This window comes from Aspergillus sydowii (assembly GCF_001890705.1).
Source record: "Aspergillus sydowii CBS 593.65 unplaced genomic scaffold ASPSYscaffold_13, whole genome shotgun sequence".
NCBI lineage: Eukaryota > Fungi > Ascomycota > Eurotiomycetes > Eurotiales > Aspergillaceae > Aspergillus > Aspergillus sydowii.
The window spans coordinates 26,313-40,795 of NW_024467871.1; the positions used below are offsets into that span (position 1 = coordinate 26,313).

General features: G+C 52.2%; 8 protein-coding genes across 8 annotated transcripts; 5 read left to right on the top strand and 3 right to left on the bottom strand.

The window, feature by feature from the left end:
• Window positions 1–111: 111 nt before the first annotated feature.
• ASPSYDRAFT_160093 (alpha-N-acetylglucosaminidase) lies at window positions 112–2,463 on the bottom strand (the record flags this gene model as incomplete). Its single annotated transcript, XM_040842881.1, has 3 exons — window positions 112–1,970; window positions 2,027–2,172; window positions 2,240–2,463. The coding sequence occupies 3 exons, from the start codon at window positions 2,461–2,463 to the stop codon at window positions 112–114; spliced, it is 2,229 nt and encodes a 742-aa protein (XP_040698216.1).
• A 975-nt stretch (window positions 2,464–3,438) lies between these two features.
• Window positions 3,439–3,754, bottom strand: ASPSYDRAFT_464738 (uncharacterized protein). The gene has a single exon (XM_040847236.1). It carries the CDS (start codon window positions 3,712–3,714, stop codon window positions 3,478–3,480), a length of 237 nt encoding a protein of 78 aa, XP_040698217.1. The 5' UTR covers window positions 3,715–3,754; the 3' UTR covers window positions 3,439–3,477.
• A 310-nt stretch (window positions 3,755–4,064) lies between these two features.
• ASPSYDRAFT_49554 (uncharacterized protein) lies at window positions 4,065–5,118 on the top strand. Its single transcript, XM_040847855.1, has one exon. It carries the CDS (start codon window positions 4,355–4,357, stop codon window positions 4,703–4,705), a length of 351 nt encoding a protein of 116 aa, XP_040698218.1. The 5' UTR covers window positions 4,065–4,354; the 3' UTR covers window positions 4,706–5,118.
• Window positions 5,119–6,115: 997 nt separating this feature from the next.
• Window positions 6,116–7,790, top strand: ASPSYDRAFT_49555 (DUF2252 domain-containing protein). Its single transcript, XM_040847856.1, has one exon. It carries the CDS (start codon window positions 6,179–6,181, stop codon window positions 7,520–7,522), a length of 1,344 nt encoding a protein of 447 aa, XP_040698219.1. The 5' UTR covers window positions 6,116–6,178; the 3' UTR covers window positions 7,523–7,790.
• A 359-nt stretch (window positions 7,791–8,149) lies between these two features.
• On the top strand, window positions 8,150–9,818 carry ASPSYDRAFT_61039 (uncharacterized protein; the record flags this gene model as incomplete). The annotated part of the gene is made up of 6 exons (XM_040849933.1): window positions 8,150–8,254; window positions 8,319–8,551; window positions 8,602–8,870; window positions 8,930–9,196; window positions 9,227–9,572; window positions 9,623–9,818. 6 exons carry the CDS (start codon window positions 8,150–8,152, stop codon window positions 9,816–9,818), a joined length of 1,416 nt encoding a protein of 471 aa, XP_040698220.1.
• Window positions 9,819–10,139: 321 nt separating this feature from the next.
• ASPSYDRAFT_49557 (uncharacterized protein) lies at window positions 10,140–10,442 on the top strand. The gene has a single exon (XM_040847857.1). The coding sequence runs from the start codon at window positions 10,146–10,148 to the stop codon at window positions 10,434–10,436; it is 291 nt and encodes a 96-aa protein (XP_040698221.1). The 5' UTR covers window positions 10,140–10,145; the 3' UTR covers window positions 10,437–10,442.
• A 162-nt stretch (window positions 10,443–10,604) lies between these two features.
• Window positions 10,605–12,729, top strand: ASPSYDRAFT_81463 (uncharacterized protein; the record flags this gene model as incomplete). The annotated part of the gene is made up of 4 exons (XM_040851091.1): window positions 10,605–10,900; window positions 10,963–11,113; window positions 11,134–11,977; window positions 12,170–12,729. The coding sequence occupies 4 exons, from the start codon at window positions 10,605–10,607 to the stop codon at window positions 12,625–12,627; spliced, it is 1,749 nt and encodes a 582-aa protein (XP_040698222.1). The 3' UTR covers window positions 12,628–12,729.
• On the bottom strand, window positions 12,711–13,985 carry ASPSYDRAFT_61041 (isocitrate lyase/PEP mutase family protein; the record flags this gene model as incomplete). Its single annotated transcript, XM_040849934.1, has 6 exons — window positions 12,711–12,836; window positions 12,892–13,106; window positions 13,154–13,420; window positions 13,487–13,620; window positions 13,654–13,899; window positions 13,951–13,985. The coding sequence occupies 6 exons, from the start codon at window positions 13,983–13,985 to the stop codon at window positions 12,711–12,713; spliced, it is 1,023 nt and encodes a 340-aa protein (XP_040698223.1).
• Between the last annotated feature and the right edge of the window lie 498 nt (window positions 13,986–14,483).

Below are 14,483 nucleotides of genomic sequence, written 5' to 3' on the forward strand. Positions count from 1 at the left end.
CAGGTGTGTGACTATAAGTAGACTACCGTATCCTTTTTTGCGAAGACTCGCGGGTGCGAAGCCTAAAGTAAGTAGCGCGACTATAACCACCTCAAGCGCAAAATTCTCTGTCTAGGCCTGAGAGGAAATAAAGCAAGGGATCGTTTCTAATATCCTCCGTAAGTCCTTCGTCTGACAAATCGAGTCATTGAGCCTGTAATCTTGCCACTCTAGTTCAAATGCTAGCAGGTCCTGGTTTAGGGCAGTCTCAATATAGCTTGACACTGGCGTGGTCTTCAAGTACTCGACAAATCTGCTCCAACGAGGTATATAATATAATGACACGAGACCTCCCCATGTTTTCGACGCATAGTCACTAATCTCACCTCGTGGTCCCCACAGGGTTATTTGGTTGCGAGCATTGTACTCGAAGAATTGTTTGACTGTATCGTTATTTCCTGGAAGCCACGAAACGGCAGACTCGATCCACGGACAAAGCATAAAGTGCTTGTTAGTGGACAGGACTGAGTCGAGGATTTCTAAAAGGTTGATCAACCTCTTGCCCGAAGTCTCGATATTCGTAGTATTGGCGTATGGTCTGTTATAAGCTGTCACCAAATTGTTGTACAAAGGCACGAACGCATTGGAAAGAAGCTGCCGAGTCACGTCAACCATGTCGTACTGGAATGACGGGTTAGACCAAAGAGATGCTTCAGTCCTGGCTGCATGGTACATTAGCTCCCAGGCATTGATGACGGCGGATGGATCGTAGGTGATATTTGTTGCATGGTATCCTGTTCGGTTTACAAGCCCAGACGTACTTGGGGCCAACTCGAGGATGGATTTTGGCACGGCTTCAGTGCTCAGGTCAGTGTTGTTATAAACGTCGTAGCGTAGAATTTCCCATGCTTGGTAAAGTTGTTTTGGGATATCATGCGCACCAGCATAGCGACGAGTCACCCAGTTGAAGAAATACAGTTGGGTGTCGATCGGAGTGGAAGACCACGCTTGGTCAAGAAGCAGATCATATACGATCTCATTGCCTTCCTGGCCTTCCATTGTCAAACCAAAACCGACTAGGGAAGACGAGTTCTCCAGCGCAAGAACGGGATCCTCAGTGATGTTCGCGATCTGCCCGTACATGCCCATATTGCCGCCGAAGTTATGGAGCTGGCACCATACCCACGGCTTCCCGTAGTACGAGTTGGTGCCCTGCCACTGAGGGGAGCTTTCCGAAAAGAGGTCGAGGACAAGCATGCCAGTGTCATCCTCAACACCTGAAAGATAGGCCTCTATGCGATCGTTGGTCCAGAACTCGGAGTTGTAAGAGAACAGCCATGCTTGCATCACCCAAACTGCTGGCGGATCAGCCGCCTTCAGACTATGCCAGATGCCCTGACTGGCATTTTGCAGATAGTCGAGATCCCCAGACAAGGGGTCATTTTCATTGTACTGGTCGAGGGTGTAGAAAGTTGTGATGTTACCATATGCGTCCTTCTGCTTAGCGATGAACCGTTCCTGAAGCACCGCAAAATTGTTGTCTGATGGTTCAAGGAAAGTGACGTTTGTATATTGGCTTTCAAACCCGCTCCATTGGGAACCATTCACCACGGTGGCGTTTGGAAGTACCCTTGTAATCGCCCGGGGCACGAAGCCAGTAAATGCTGGGAGGATAGGTGTCATGCCCAGTTCGACCATGCGCGCCACGATCTTTCTCTGCAACTCGAACTGCCCGTCGATCCAACTGCTCGGCAATCTACCTCCCCAGGAGCCTTGGATGTTCCCAAGGCGATTCCAGCTTTGGAACGCTGGCCCACTAAGAAAGGATGAGATCTCATCTTCGGTAAGCCCGATTTCGCGGAAGACATCCACCATGATCTTCTCCACGCCGACCCAGGCCAGCGCCAAATTGATTCCGTGGAGAGACATCCAATCCAGCTGCTCTTCCCAATCCTCCCATAACCAAAAGGCAGTTGTGTATGAGAATGTTACTTTTCATCCTAGATCAGCGGGGGCACCGAATATATTGAATTGCACTCAGCCCTACCAGTGTTGAAGTGATATCTCCACGGAACAATGCTTGAGCCTACCAAGGGCGAAACAAGACATGGAAAAGACGAGGTAACATTTAGGCGATTGCCAATAAACCAATAAAAGTCCACTTTGGCGACATCTGACAGGTAGCGATACAGTCTGGACAGATTGGTAGGTCAGTTATCTGCGTCTCCGTAAACGTGCCCTCCGTTCCGGGCGTACTGACCCTTTCGACAGAGCGCTTAGTGTGTTGCCTTGCACCAGAAGCCTGCCATCATGGGTGGACGAAACATTATAACTGTCGTTAACGCCCCAATCCTGGGTGGTATTGACGAGTGAGAAGCGGAATTTGCTTGCATATTCAGGGAGACGGCGCCTGGCGAGGTTCTCGATACCCTGTGTGGACATGTCCAGGGCTGTTGCAGCTGCAAATAACGCTCCCGAGGTCATAGAAAGCCTCATGTCTGCAGAGTCATGAGAAGTGCTTGAGGATGGGATCTCGGTAGAGGCGTCAGCTCCAACTCCAGCCGCAGCCTTCCGCTTCTGAAGACTGGCACTAAAAACCGGTTGCAAGGAAATAGGAAATATGCAAGTTTATAGAAAATGAGCAGATCATTTAGGTACTGTGGACTACACAAAATTTAAGACCAAATCATTGACGTAATGCACTGCTCCGACCAGCAGGCAGTGCTACCTAGAAAATTGAATCCCTTGTTCACCGGCAAATTCCAGGCTCTGTTGTACTAGTCTGCCATTATGAGCAAGAGAAAACCAAGGATCAAGATGGAATAAGCATTGTCAAGAAACTGTCGCTTCGCGGGTGCCTACAACACCATTAGTGATCGCCGGATGCACCGCTTGGTGAGGGTTACGTTTATAAAATTCAAAGCTTCAAAGCTTTCTTGTGCGACATTCTCAAACACTAGAACTGCGGTCGGACATGATGCATATATAGGGTTGATATATTGATCAGCCTTGATCAATCAACCGACCACTTTTCTGGATTGCGGGGCCTCTTCCAGCAATTCAAAGGCTTGTCTTACACCTAATCGTCGCCTGTCAACGGTTGAGGAGTAGCCTGGTCTGGAACGCATCTGAGACTCTGGATTCTGGATCCTGGAGGTCTGGTGGCTGGACAGCTCCCAGCTGCTGCTACCTGTCTACCTGATGCAGTGCTAACAAAAAGTATATCCCAGGGCATCAACTATATCCACTCTTCCCGCTACAGAGTAGATACACAGCCAGCAGCGAATGTGCTTTTAGAGTAAACAGATATTCACCTAAACTCGGGCGCTCCTTTTACTTCAGGGGATGTTCGCTGTTGTAGTACTGACCCTCGGAAACATGGACAAGAACTGTGAACTGAACTAAGCCATGAGTCCTTGAGTGGTGTGCTACCTTCTAATAAAAACGATACATTTGCATGTCTAGGCATTTTATGTGACTGAATCTCAATACTTGCCGCTAACAGCAAGCTTGTGCACGGAAAAGGAGACCGTGCTGAAGACGAAACTGAGGGAGTTGAGAAAACTGGCTTGCTCGACTGTCCCAGGCTCCAGGACGGACGCGTGCTTGCCGTAACCAGTGGCGATGTTGGCGGTTGAACATTCCAACGTTCTCCGCTACGGATGCGGGACAACTGGCCGACCAACAGAACCAGGAAGCCTCTCTTCTTTCTTTACGATAGTGAACGAGAACCATGGGACCGCCTAGAGACGGGTCCTCGCCCGGAAAAAAACCAGCTGCAAGTTGCGGCGTGGCAACACTAGATAGAGTTTTGAAGCTTGCGTCATAGACTGGAATATCAGTTTATGGAAAAGCCCACCAACTTAATATCAACGGAATCTCAGCCATGATTGCCAGAGACACTTCTCTCCGCCGATGGCAGTCGGGGTCCGGCCTGGCGAACTCGAGGCCGGCGTCATCACCGTACTGGTGCTCGCCTGGGTCTTCACCATCCTGCGGTTCCTTGCTCGCCGCTTGCGCCGGGTCAGTCTAGGGATAGACGACTATCTCCTCTTTGCCAGCCTGGTAAGTCAGTGATGAATGGGGTAAAGACTGTTCTGACGACATCTACGTATGGGCTGTGCTGTGTGCTCTATCCGGGATTGCATTTGCAAGTAAGCTTGAGCACATATATTCTTTTTTGCTCGCCGACTCAGTCATTTAGTGATCCATCATGGCCTAGGACGCGATACTCCACCTGATCCCTCTGCGCATGATGCTGTGATGGTAGCAAAGGTAAGCAAAGGACCCCTCGCAGTCGTGGACTTGAGGACAACAGACTCACTACGAGGTCTGCTAGCTACTGTACGTGTTCCACGTTTTCTACTTGACGAATATGCTCTTGGTCAAGCTTTCCATTCTGTTCATGTATCGCCGCATCTTCACGGACGTGTCGCATTCCTTCCGGGTGGGATCGTGGGTCTGCGGCGGTGTTGTGGTGGCATGGGCTCTTGCGTTCATGCCGGCAGCCATCTTCCAGTGCACCCCGATCTCCAAGGCCTGGGAGGCCGATAAAGAGGGCCACTGCATTAATCTCCGCGCGAACTTCATCGGCGTGGCAATCCCAAATATCCTCACTGATGTGGCCATTTTGTTGTTGCCCGTTCGGGTCTGTTGGAAGTTACTAAAGGGCAGTCTGCTCTACCGGCTGTCGGTCAGTGGCATCTTCCTGCTGGGTGCTTTGTGAGTCATGTCCTCTTACAGAAAAGGCCGATTCTAATCTTTGTATTCAGTGTGACCGGCGTGAGCATTTATCGACTGACCCTTTTGTTCTTGTACTCGCCTCACGATGTTTCCGGTACGTGTACCCTAACCCACCCATCCTGCCTGGGAGGTTTGATTCATCGGCCGAGTACAGAAACTGTCGCTCCGGCGACCGTCTGGTCTGTTATAGAGTGCGGAGTGGCCATTATTTGTGCCTGTCTACCCAATTTGGCGCCGGGGCTCCGCATGATTTGGACTCGTTGCCATCATTGTTGTTGTTGGAACCGCGACACAGGGACGAGTAGCGAGGACCTTGTTCACGGCCTACGTCTGCAGCCTGTTCCACCAGAACAGACCAAGCTCGAAGAACGTGTTGCTAGATCCAGCGGGGAGGATACGATGAATGGCTCGTTGCCCATCTGACCGGACAGCAGGCACACGGCAGCCCGCGGGCCAGGAGACAGGAATGGCCGGATAATCCAGCATATGGCGTCGGCAGGAAAAGTCCATATTCAATGTTAACTCCAGCGGTTAGTGGAGCCGACCGATTAGTTGTCCGTCCGGCCTGTCGTCCAGGACTTCCTCTCTGGAAGTCTCCATTCGAGCTCATTGCAGTGTTGCATCATGGTTTCCGAACGCCATCAGCAGTAGAAATCGCCCACCATGGACGACCTCGCCCAGCTGGAGTCACGACCTGGCCCCAGCCTTCAAGTCCCCTGTTTGTGGAGCCGTACGATGTGAAGAGCTGGACTCGACAATTCGAAAACAACGAGACAGTCTTGACCCCACAATCCACTGTCCTCATATGTCTCCTGAGCTTCACCGGTGAATAAATAACTAACCAGAATGGCTGATCCATTTGAAGCCATTTGCCCCTATCTGTTCCTCCAAATATTTCGCCCATCCGCGCCCGCATTTCTAAGCTTGTCATTCGGTATACCGGCCTGGCTGAGCATGCCATGGGATGACCCGAGGGTAAGCAATACGCAAGGAGGATCTCCGCGGGGCTGGATCGACCGGGGCCGCTTGGGGTTTCAATTCCAAGTAGACTGAACCCAGTTTCGTGTGATATGAGCAAAGTGGCACTCCCTTTCATCAATAATCCCGTCAACTCTCCACTCTCATTTGCAAAGTGGAGCGGCACAGCCACTTCTAGCGTGTGCCTCCCTGCGAAGCATGAGGATAGAGCCTTGGCCGCATACGTGGAGCTGGCTTGCAACACGCCGAGCCTCTTGGAGTGGTCCAGTCTGTGGCGAAGCTGAGGCATAATGACCGTTAAGGGGTCCAGCCAAGCCATGAGCGAAATGAATTGACAACTCAGACGATATTTGCACTGCCACAGGGAGCTGGTGCTTGAGCTGTGAATTTCTCGCCATGAGTATTAATACTACCCCTCAGACACATGAGATGAAGAACCAAACAGGCATTGATCCAGCCGTTCAACAACAACTACAGGATGACTTTCGAACACTCAACCACCGAGCAACGAGGCGAGGAAATCCTCAATGTCTTTGCCACTGCATTTGGTGAGCTGCTCGTCGCAGACCCGGCTGCGTTTCAGGTGAAATTCCGGAAGATGGCTGCCTCAGCCTTCGCCTTCTACCGCGGCACGGCCTGTCTCTTCTACCACGACCTCGAGCTGCAGCAGAAGGACGACCCGTTTCTGAACGGGGAGTCCAGCCGAATCTGGATCCACGGTGATCTACACGCGGAGAACTTTGGCACCTACATGGATTCTCAAGGCAGACTGATCTTCAATGTCAACGACTTCGACGAAGCTTACGTTGGCCCGTTTACCTGGGACGTCAAACGCTTCGCTGCTTCTATTGCCTTGGTCGGGTACGCAAAGGCGCTCAGTGACAAGCAGATCACCCGGCTGGTTCGGGCATATGCTGCAGCGTACCGGGAGCGTATCCATACCCTAGCCACCAGCGAGGACCAAGACCAAGTTCCTCGCTTTACACTTGAAACTGCAAAGGGCCCGCTGCTGGATGCCCTCCGGGACGCGCGTATGGAAACCCGTGTCGGCCTGCTAGACACGATGACGGAGATCCACGAGTATGAACGCCGGTTCACACCTGGAGGCGGCGCAGTCGAGCTCGATGAGGCAACGCGCGAGAAGGTGGTCGCGGCATTCAACGGCTACCTTCAGACCCTGCCCGAGCCAAAAACCCAAACCGGGGCCTACCGCGTCAAGGACGTCGTTGGCCGCCGTGGCGTGGGGATCGGTTCTGCTGGTCTCCCTTCCTACAACATCCTGCTAGAGGGAAAGAGCGAGGCCATTGAGAACGACGTGGTCATCTACATGAAACAGTCCACGGCTGCAGCCGTCTCGAGGCACGTCACCAACACCGCTGCGGCCAGTTACTTCCTCCACGAAGGCCACCGCACCGTCATCTCGCAACGGGCGTTGCAAGCGCACGCGGACCCCTGGCTCGGCTGGACCGAAATCGACGGCGTCGGCCAGCTCGTCGCAGAGGTATCTCCGTACGCTGTCGACCTGGATTGGTCCGACATTAACCAGGTAGAGGAAATGGCCGCCGTGGTGGCGGATCTGGGTAGAGCGACGGCCATGATGCACGGGGCAGGGGACAATGATAGCAGACATTCCGAGCTGGTGCCTTTCTCTCCGGAACAGATTATTGATGCTGCGATTGCGGCCGATGAGGAGGGATTCACAGACGCGCTGGTGGAGTTTGCTCACCAGTACAGTGCCCAGGCTCGTCTTGATCACCAGATCTTTGTGGATTTGTTCCGGAATGGCCGCATTCCTGGTCTGGCGGTGGACGGCGAAGCATGACCATACTAGCGAAGCAGTAGAGTAGCTCTCGTATAAGGAATCCAAAGTATATTCTCCGTAATTTGGAAACTGGCAGTACGCCTACTCATGATCCTTCCTTTCCGGCCACTGTAAGCGTACTTTGGAAACGATCTCATCACAGGATTTGAGTTTGATATCATGGCTTCTGCCGAGCAACGCTCTAGTAAGTACAGAAAAGAAAAGTTATCTGCACAGGTTCCTTTGAACAGGCCTCCTAGAACCTGTACAGGGTAGAAAAGAAGTGTAGCCCACGACCCGGAAAGACAAAGAAGGAGCTCGAATGGTGTTACTGGACCTGGAAAATCTGGTTATCAATCCTGCAATATCATCTGAGTTGTCTCCAAGATCTTGAATAGGCATTCGCAGCCAGCGTTACCCCACAGATTCCGCGAGATCCCGCGTGATGCCGGACAATCCCTGATGTTGCTACTCCAACAGGTTTTAATTCCTGGGGTGTTTGCGGGGTAAGGCAATAGACAATTAAAACCATGCAATTAGCCCGTCTTCTCCTGATCAAACGAGTATAAATGACTCGCCACGCAGGCCCCAGAGCGTCCGACTCTACTGCACGAAACGACTTGATCCGCTCTGACGACGGCCCTCATTATGACTCTTGATAAACCCGAGGCCAAAGACATCGAAAAGGCTTCCATTGACGAAGTCCGTCGAGTCTCTATCCCCAAGGCAGCGAACCGGCGGATTCGCCAGGCGGTACGAACCCTCCATCGCTGGCTTGTATGGCACAGTTATCGGCTGACCATCAATTGACAACCAGTTCGATTGCCGCGTCCTGCCCATCGTTTGCTGTCTCTACGTGCTGTCGTATCTAGACCGTGGCAACATCGGCAATGCCCGAACGGCCGGGGCACAAGATGCACTGGGTCTCAGCTCCTCGCAGTGGGCGTGGGTGCTCAACGCGTTTTATATCGCCTACATCCTCTTTGAGTGGACAACTATGTTCTGGAAGATCTTCCCTGCACACATCTACGTAGCAACACTCTGTATTGGGTAAGCCGTCTGAGCTCTTTTGAACCCAAAGCTGCTGACGAGAACGGCAGTTGGGGCGCAGCTGCGATGAGTTCTGGAGCTGCTCGAAACATGGCCGAGTTGATCGTCACCCGCGTGTTCCTGGGCATCTTCGAGGCAACATTCAGTGCTGGGGCGCCTTATTTCCTGTCGTGCATTTATAAACAAGATGAGCTCGGCTTTCGCATGTCCATCCTGCTGGGCATGTCGCCGCTCGCAAACACCTTCGCCTCGAGCCTCGCCTACGGCATCACTCATATCCGCGGGTCTTTGGAACCATGGAGACTCTTATTTATCATAGGTACTATGATTCTATTCTTTGCGGAGCCCGCAGTCTATATACTAACAGCAACATCACAGAGGGTGCTCCGACCGTTCTGTTTGCACTGGTCATCTACTTTTTCCTGATTGACTCTCCTTCCACAGCCAAGTTTCTCACTGAAGAAGAACAAACGTTCGCTGTCAAATGTCTACAAGTTCGCGATACCGCGTCGAACCAGGCCGTCAACTGGAAGCAGATTATCGCCGGAATGTTAGACTACAAGAACTACGTCCACGCGATCATCCACTTTTTCTGTAATTTCTCCTTTGCAGCACTGTCGAACTTCTTGCCCACAATTATTGATAGTATAGGCTACGACTCTGTCACTGCCTAAGGCTTAACAGCGCCCGCGTACTTTGGCGCGTTCCTGCTGTGCATCCTCGCCGCGTTTGTATCGGATAGATATAGGAGCCGTGGGTTTATTGTTGCCGGCTTTGCGGCGATGGGCGCTACTGGGTACGGCCTCCTCGCCGGCATCCAGGACATGGAGAAGACAGGGCTGAGATACCTCGGGGTGTGGTTTGCCGCCTGCGGTATCTTTCCTGCACTGGCCATTAACATTACCTGGCTGCTCAACAACCAGGGAGGAGACTCGAAGAAAGGAGCCGGGCTAGCTATATCCCTCATTCTGGGACAATGCTCCTCTCTGATCAGCAGCACCGTGTTTCCCTCAGAAGATGCGTACGTTTGGCATGGCCTCTGCTTTGTGACTGATGCTAACTGTAAACAAGGCCCTTTTTTACCACTGGCTGCGCAATTGGATGCGGCATGAGTAGCGCCATCGTGGTACTCGCATTGATCATGTATTTTGCCTTGACTCAAGAGAACAAGCGCAAGGACGAGCTGTACGGGCCTGTGGATGTCCAGGTCGAGGTGGACGTCTCCGAGGAGGGGGACTACAACCGGAACTTCCGATATTTGACGTAGATGAGTCGAGACTGACCTCGCAAACTGCAGAGCGTATCAGAATCTGCGGTATCTGTACAGATTATTCACCTGTTTTGATGTCATTTTGAAACTTCACGATGGGCCATTACATCTGAGATTACATCTTGTAGCTCAAACTATAAAATTATAACGTACTTTTCGTAATGTAAGGGCCCCCCACTGGCACGGAGCTCGCTTACCGTACGATTACGCGAACGAATGGATCAGACATTTATTTCCCCGCGTTAAATTGAATTAAATTTATTCCGGACTTCTCGCCCTGTCGGAGGACCCCCAGACGACTTCGTATGACAATCAGGCCAGAAAATGAGCTCTGGTCCCCTGACCCGTAGGCCCATTGCTCAGCCAACTCGCCGCGCCCGGGATTATACGCGCACTTTCAAGGCCTGCGACACTTGCAGGAAGAAAAAGACAAGGTGCATTCTAGATGCCCCCGAGGCCTCCAGGACCGCTTGTCGAAAATGCAAGCGTGAGCGCAAAGAATGCTCCTTGTCACAAGCCACCAGTTCACGAAAGCCATCGAATAGGCTTGCAAGCAGTGAACCCTCGGATTGCATCATGGGCATGTCCTACTTACCACGTTTGATCCTGCGATGAGTCTAGAGGCATATCCAAGGCTGACTGGATCTAGAGCAGGTCCAACCTTCCACTGGTGAGGTCCATACATCGCCTGTCACGACGAGGGCCTATTCAACTCCATCGAGCCATAGACAACCGTCTAACACAGACTGTTCTCTGCATACTCGAATCCCAGACTTTAACTCAATGGCCTCCGCCGTAGGAGGTACAGGGAAGAGCGATACGACACAAGCGGTCATTCAGGCCCCGATATCCAACAACAGCGATACCATGAGAGTTCTGCAACAGTCATCGAGGCACCAGGAGAATCTTGAACGGCAGAACGACCACGATAGCTTGTATTCCCCGACCACTCACCCCCCTCGTCCGACGGGGCCATTCATCTCAGAGCCTTGTCATCCAAGCAGCGATATCCTCCGCCTCTGGAACTCGCTCCGTTCTGTCTGGATGGGCTGGCTGACGGCAAACGAGGCATCTCGTATGTTGACTTGTGAGTCTTCAGCCGCACAACAGACTGGCTGATATTCAAGAGTTGACTTTGTAGATTTTTTCAAAATCTCTCGCCTCTATCCCCAGTCCTGGACGACCACTACAGTCACCACGAGAACCACTACTGGCTCATCACCCAAGAGCCTCTGCTTTGCTGCACCATTCTCATGATCTCCTCTCGCTTCCACGCCCTCCGCTGCACGACCGTCTTTGGGAACACTGCGAGCACCTCGTAACACGCATTATCTTCGGCCAGGAGAAGAAATCCAAGGCCAAGACACGCACCGTCAGCGCCATCCAGGCCCTCATGCTTATTACGGAGTGGGCGCCCAGAGCCATCTACTTCCCGCCAAAGTCAGACGGCTGGGACTCGGATTTGATCTTCCAGCTTCCCGACGACCGTGACCATCCCAGCAGCAATGAAGCAGATGTGGCGCAGGATATCAACAGGACCTGGTTTCGCGATGTGATTGCGCCCACAAGAAGGATCGATCGCATGTCTTGGATGCTCCTCGGATGTACCGTCACCCTCGGCCATGAGATTGGCATCTTCGACGCGACCAAGGCCAAGTTGGCCTTCGCGGGCTTGGGATCCCCAGAACAACAGCGGAGCCGCTTGTGCTGCTACATCGGGCTGCGCAAGGCCATATTCATTGCGGATGAACAGTTCTTAAATCAATTGGGGTCTACGTCGCTGATCCCGTCGAGCTTGAACTCATCTACCTTTGAGCCTTTGCCACTAGCCTCAACTGCCCAGGTAGAAAAGAAGTGTGTCTTTATTGAGGCCCAGCTAGCTCTGACGAAGTTGGCCAAGTCCATCTCCAGTACGCTGTTTTCCTCAACCGCGGCTACTCAGGAGCTTATCCAGAGCTACAAGTACGTCAGCAGTATTGAAGGTTTCCAGCAGCAGCTCCTGGCTTGGAGAGAAGTATACCTTGATAGCAGAAGTACCGATCTCTCACAGCACGCCCACGAATTACTTGCTATAGAGTATCAGTACAGCCGCATTTTCCTCAACAGCCTCGGAATGCAAGCCGCTGTTGACCGGTCAACCGACTCCTTCACAAGAGGTCATGATACCACAAGTTCATTCGACCAGAGTTCTTCGACGTGGTTCCGGAATTTTGCGGCTTCGACCGACTTTCAGTTTGTCCTTGAAGTGATCGACGGAGGCTGCCAGATCCTCCAGAGCGCCATCCACCTCGCCGACACAGGCACTCTGTGATACTGTCCGACGCGCGTCATTGTGCGGGTCATTGCAGCCTCCGTCTTCCTCGTCAAGGCCCTGGGATTAGGCGTCGAGAGAACCAGGTTGGAAGCATCGCTGGACTATTTGGAGCGTGGCATTGAGGCTCTTCGTAACAGCACCTGGGACGATGTTGAGCTTGCGTCGCGGTATGCCGCAGTACTAGCTCTTCACCTTGAAGAGTATAAGCGCAACTTCGTGATGAAACCATGTCGCCAGGGCCCTGGAGTGACCGACCGTAACTCCTACGCAATTTCCTCGGTTGTGAATGAGCCTGTCGCAAACGGCGAGGATGACGCCAGCCTGTTAGACATGCAAGTATTCCAGAATCCGCAAGACTGGCTGTCTATTCCTCTGGATATCTCAATGGCACCTTTTGGAGTTCATACAAATGAAGATGAGTGTGCGGGATTCGTAGGTTTGGAGGAGGGTGACTGGAGTTTCTTATGGAATCTTCCTTCATTCCCTGGCTAGACTAGTATTTATTGTAAATTTGGGATAAATCAGAGAAATATGTATTAAGAATGAATATATATATATCCGAGGTACCGATGCAATCAATGGACCTTGCCGTTCGCCTCTGAGTGACAACCGTCTTCTATCTCTGTACTTCCAATCACGCCAGTATCGCCATTTGCCTCCTCCTTGCCCTCTACAGCGCCCGCGTACTTCCGTTCAAGATCCTATCGCAACAATCAGCAATGGAAAGTGGCGATCCGAGAGACCGGCACGACATACCCAGTACTGGGTGAAGCCCACGCCCTTGCAGACATCTTCGGCAGAGAGGATCATAGGCGGAGCTCCAACAGACATACTCCCTTTAAGAGCACGCAGCATCTCCCGGATACTTTTCAGCTTGGCAGCAACAAGCGTGAACGGATACACAACAACAGCGAACCCTAGCTCTGCTAATTCCACGGCAGATAGATTTTCTGTCAAACCCCCCTCGATGACTGTGAAGAGTTAGGAGATCTGGTCTACATCACGGGCTCAGACATACTGTTGGCCATCATCGGCACTCTGATCTCTTTGATAGCTCGCTCCATGGCAGCGCGATCAGGGAGGGCCTCGACAAAGACAGCATCCGCGCCGATTCTCTGGAATTCTTGGGCATGACAGACTGCCTCGTCCCATACAAGGACGAGAGAGTCAGTGCGAGCGAGGATCAAGATATCAAGGCTGTTGTCTCTAGCATCGCAGGCAGCCTGGATACGCGCGAATGCTTCTTCGCGAGAAACGACAGACTTTTCTTTCGTATGCCCACAACCTGATGGTTCATACCGTCAGCAGTCATGTCATGGCCCTGGGATTCCAAATGCGAGGACGGACGTACGCTTCGGCCAGGTCTGGTCCTCGACCATAACACCTGCCGCACCCGCTAGAGCAAAGCTCTCAACAGTCCGCTTCACATTCAGCGGACTCCCGTAGCCAGTATCACCGTCCACCATGATCGGGATCGACACCTGCCTTGCTGTTTCCTGCACCTTGTCGCACATTTACTGCATTATAATATACCCCGTGTCGGGAAGACCGTGGGTGCTTGCCACGGTGTATCCAGACAGAAAGAGAAAGGGAAATCCAGCTTCCTCAACAAGCCGCGACGAGAGCGCGTCATAAGAGCAAGGCGTGCCGAGAATTTTGGCCTTGTCGGCCCATGCTTCTAGCATCATGGATCGCAGCCGCGATGCTTGCGCGGAGGGCAACCGGCCTCGCGAATTGGGGAAGGTTAGAGTTACAGTTTCAGGACTGCTGTGATAACGCTTGGTCTTTATTTCCCTTCTGGTTTAAAGGGCAAACGGGTAGGGGACGTTGTCAGAGTATGAACTTGTCATGTTGTTTCAATCACTGGCAGGCTCTCTAAATGATGAGATTGCCACGTATATGTGGTTATAAGTAAATCCAGGCGTTAACGGAATGTCGACGTTGATTTCCTTGGGATCCCTGGCTTTTCCGTTATTTCCCGCCAGGCCCACTTCTAGCCCTCCCAGCATCCATTATCGGGCCTGCTCGCTGCGGAGAGCTACAAGCGCAGATTATCGTGCGACCGTGTATACATGACCCTCGGCCGATCGAGGCTAGTCGGGACTGAAACCCCCATACAAAGCCCCCAATCCATCGCATCCGCCGTATTCTTAGACGTCTTATACGCAGTAACCAGCACTACTATAACCCGGGATTATTAGACCTCGCGCCCATAGGTCAGTCGCAATACGACTGCTAAAAGACATCAAGCCCGCTATAGAAGATATACGGGAATATCGGACCTGTTGATACCGAACCAGCTGTGTAGTTGATATCCTGCTTTAGACCGTGGTCCATCCGCGCTGTGC

Excerpts from the sequence above, each read along its gene's own strand:
- ASPSYDRAFT_464738 (XM_040847236.1), bottom strand. The coding sequence starts at position 3,714 with ATGGTTCTCGTTCACTATCGTAAAGAAAGAAGAGAGGCTTCCTGGTTC.
- ASPSYDRAFT_49554 (XM_040847855.1), top strand. The coding sequence starts at position 4,355 with ATGCTCTTGGTCAAGCTTTCCATTCTGTTCATGTATCGCCGCATCTTC.
- ASPSYDRAFT_49555 (XM_040847856.1), top strand. The coding sequence starts at position 6,179 with ATGACTTTCGAACACTCAACCACCGAGCAACGAGGCGAGGAAATCCTC.
- ASPSYDRAFT_49557 (XM_040847857.1), top strand. The coding sequence starts at position 10,146 with ATGAGCTCTGGTCCCCTGACCCGTAGGCCCATTGCTCAGCCAACTCGC.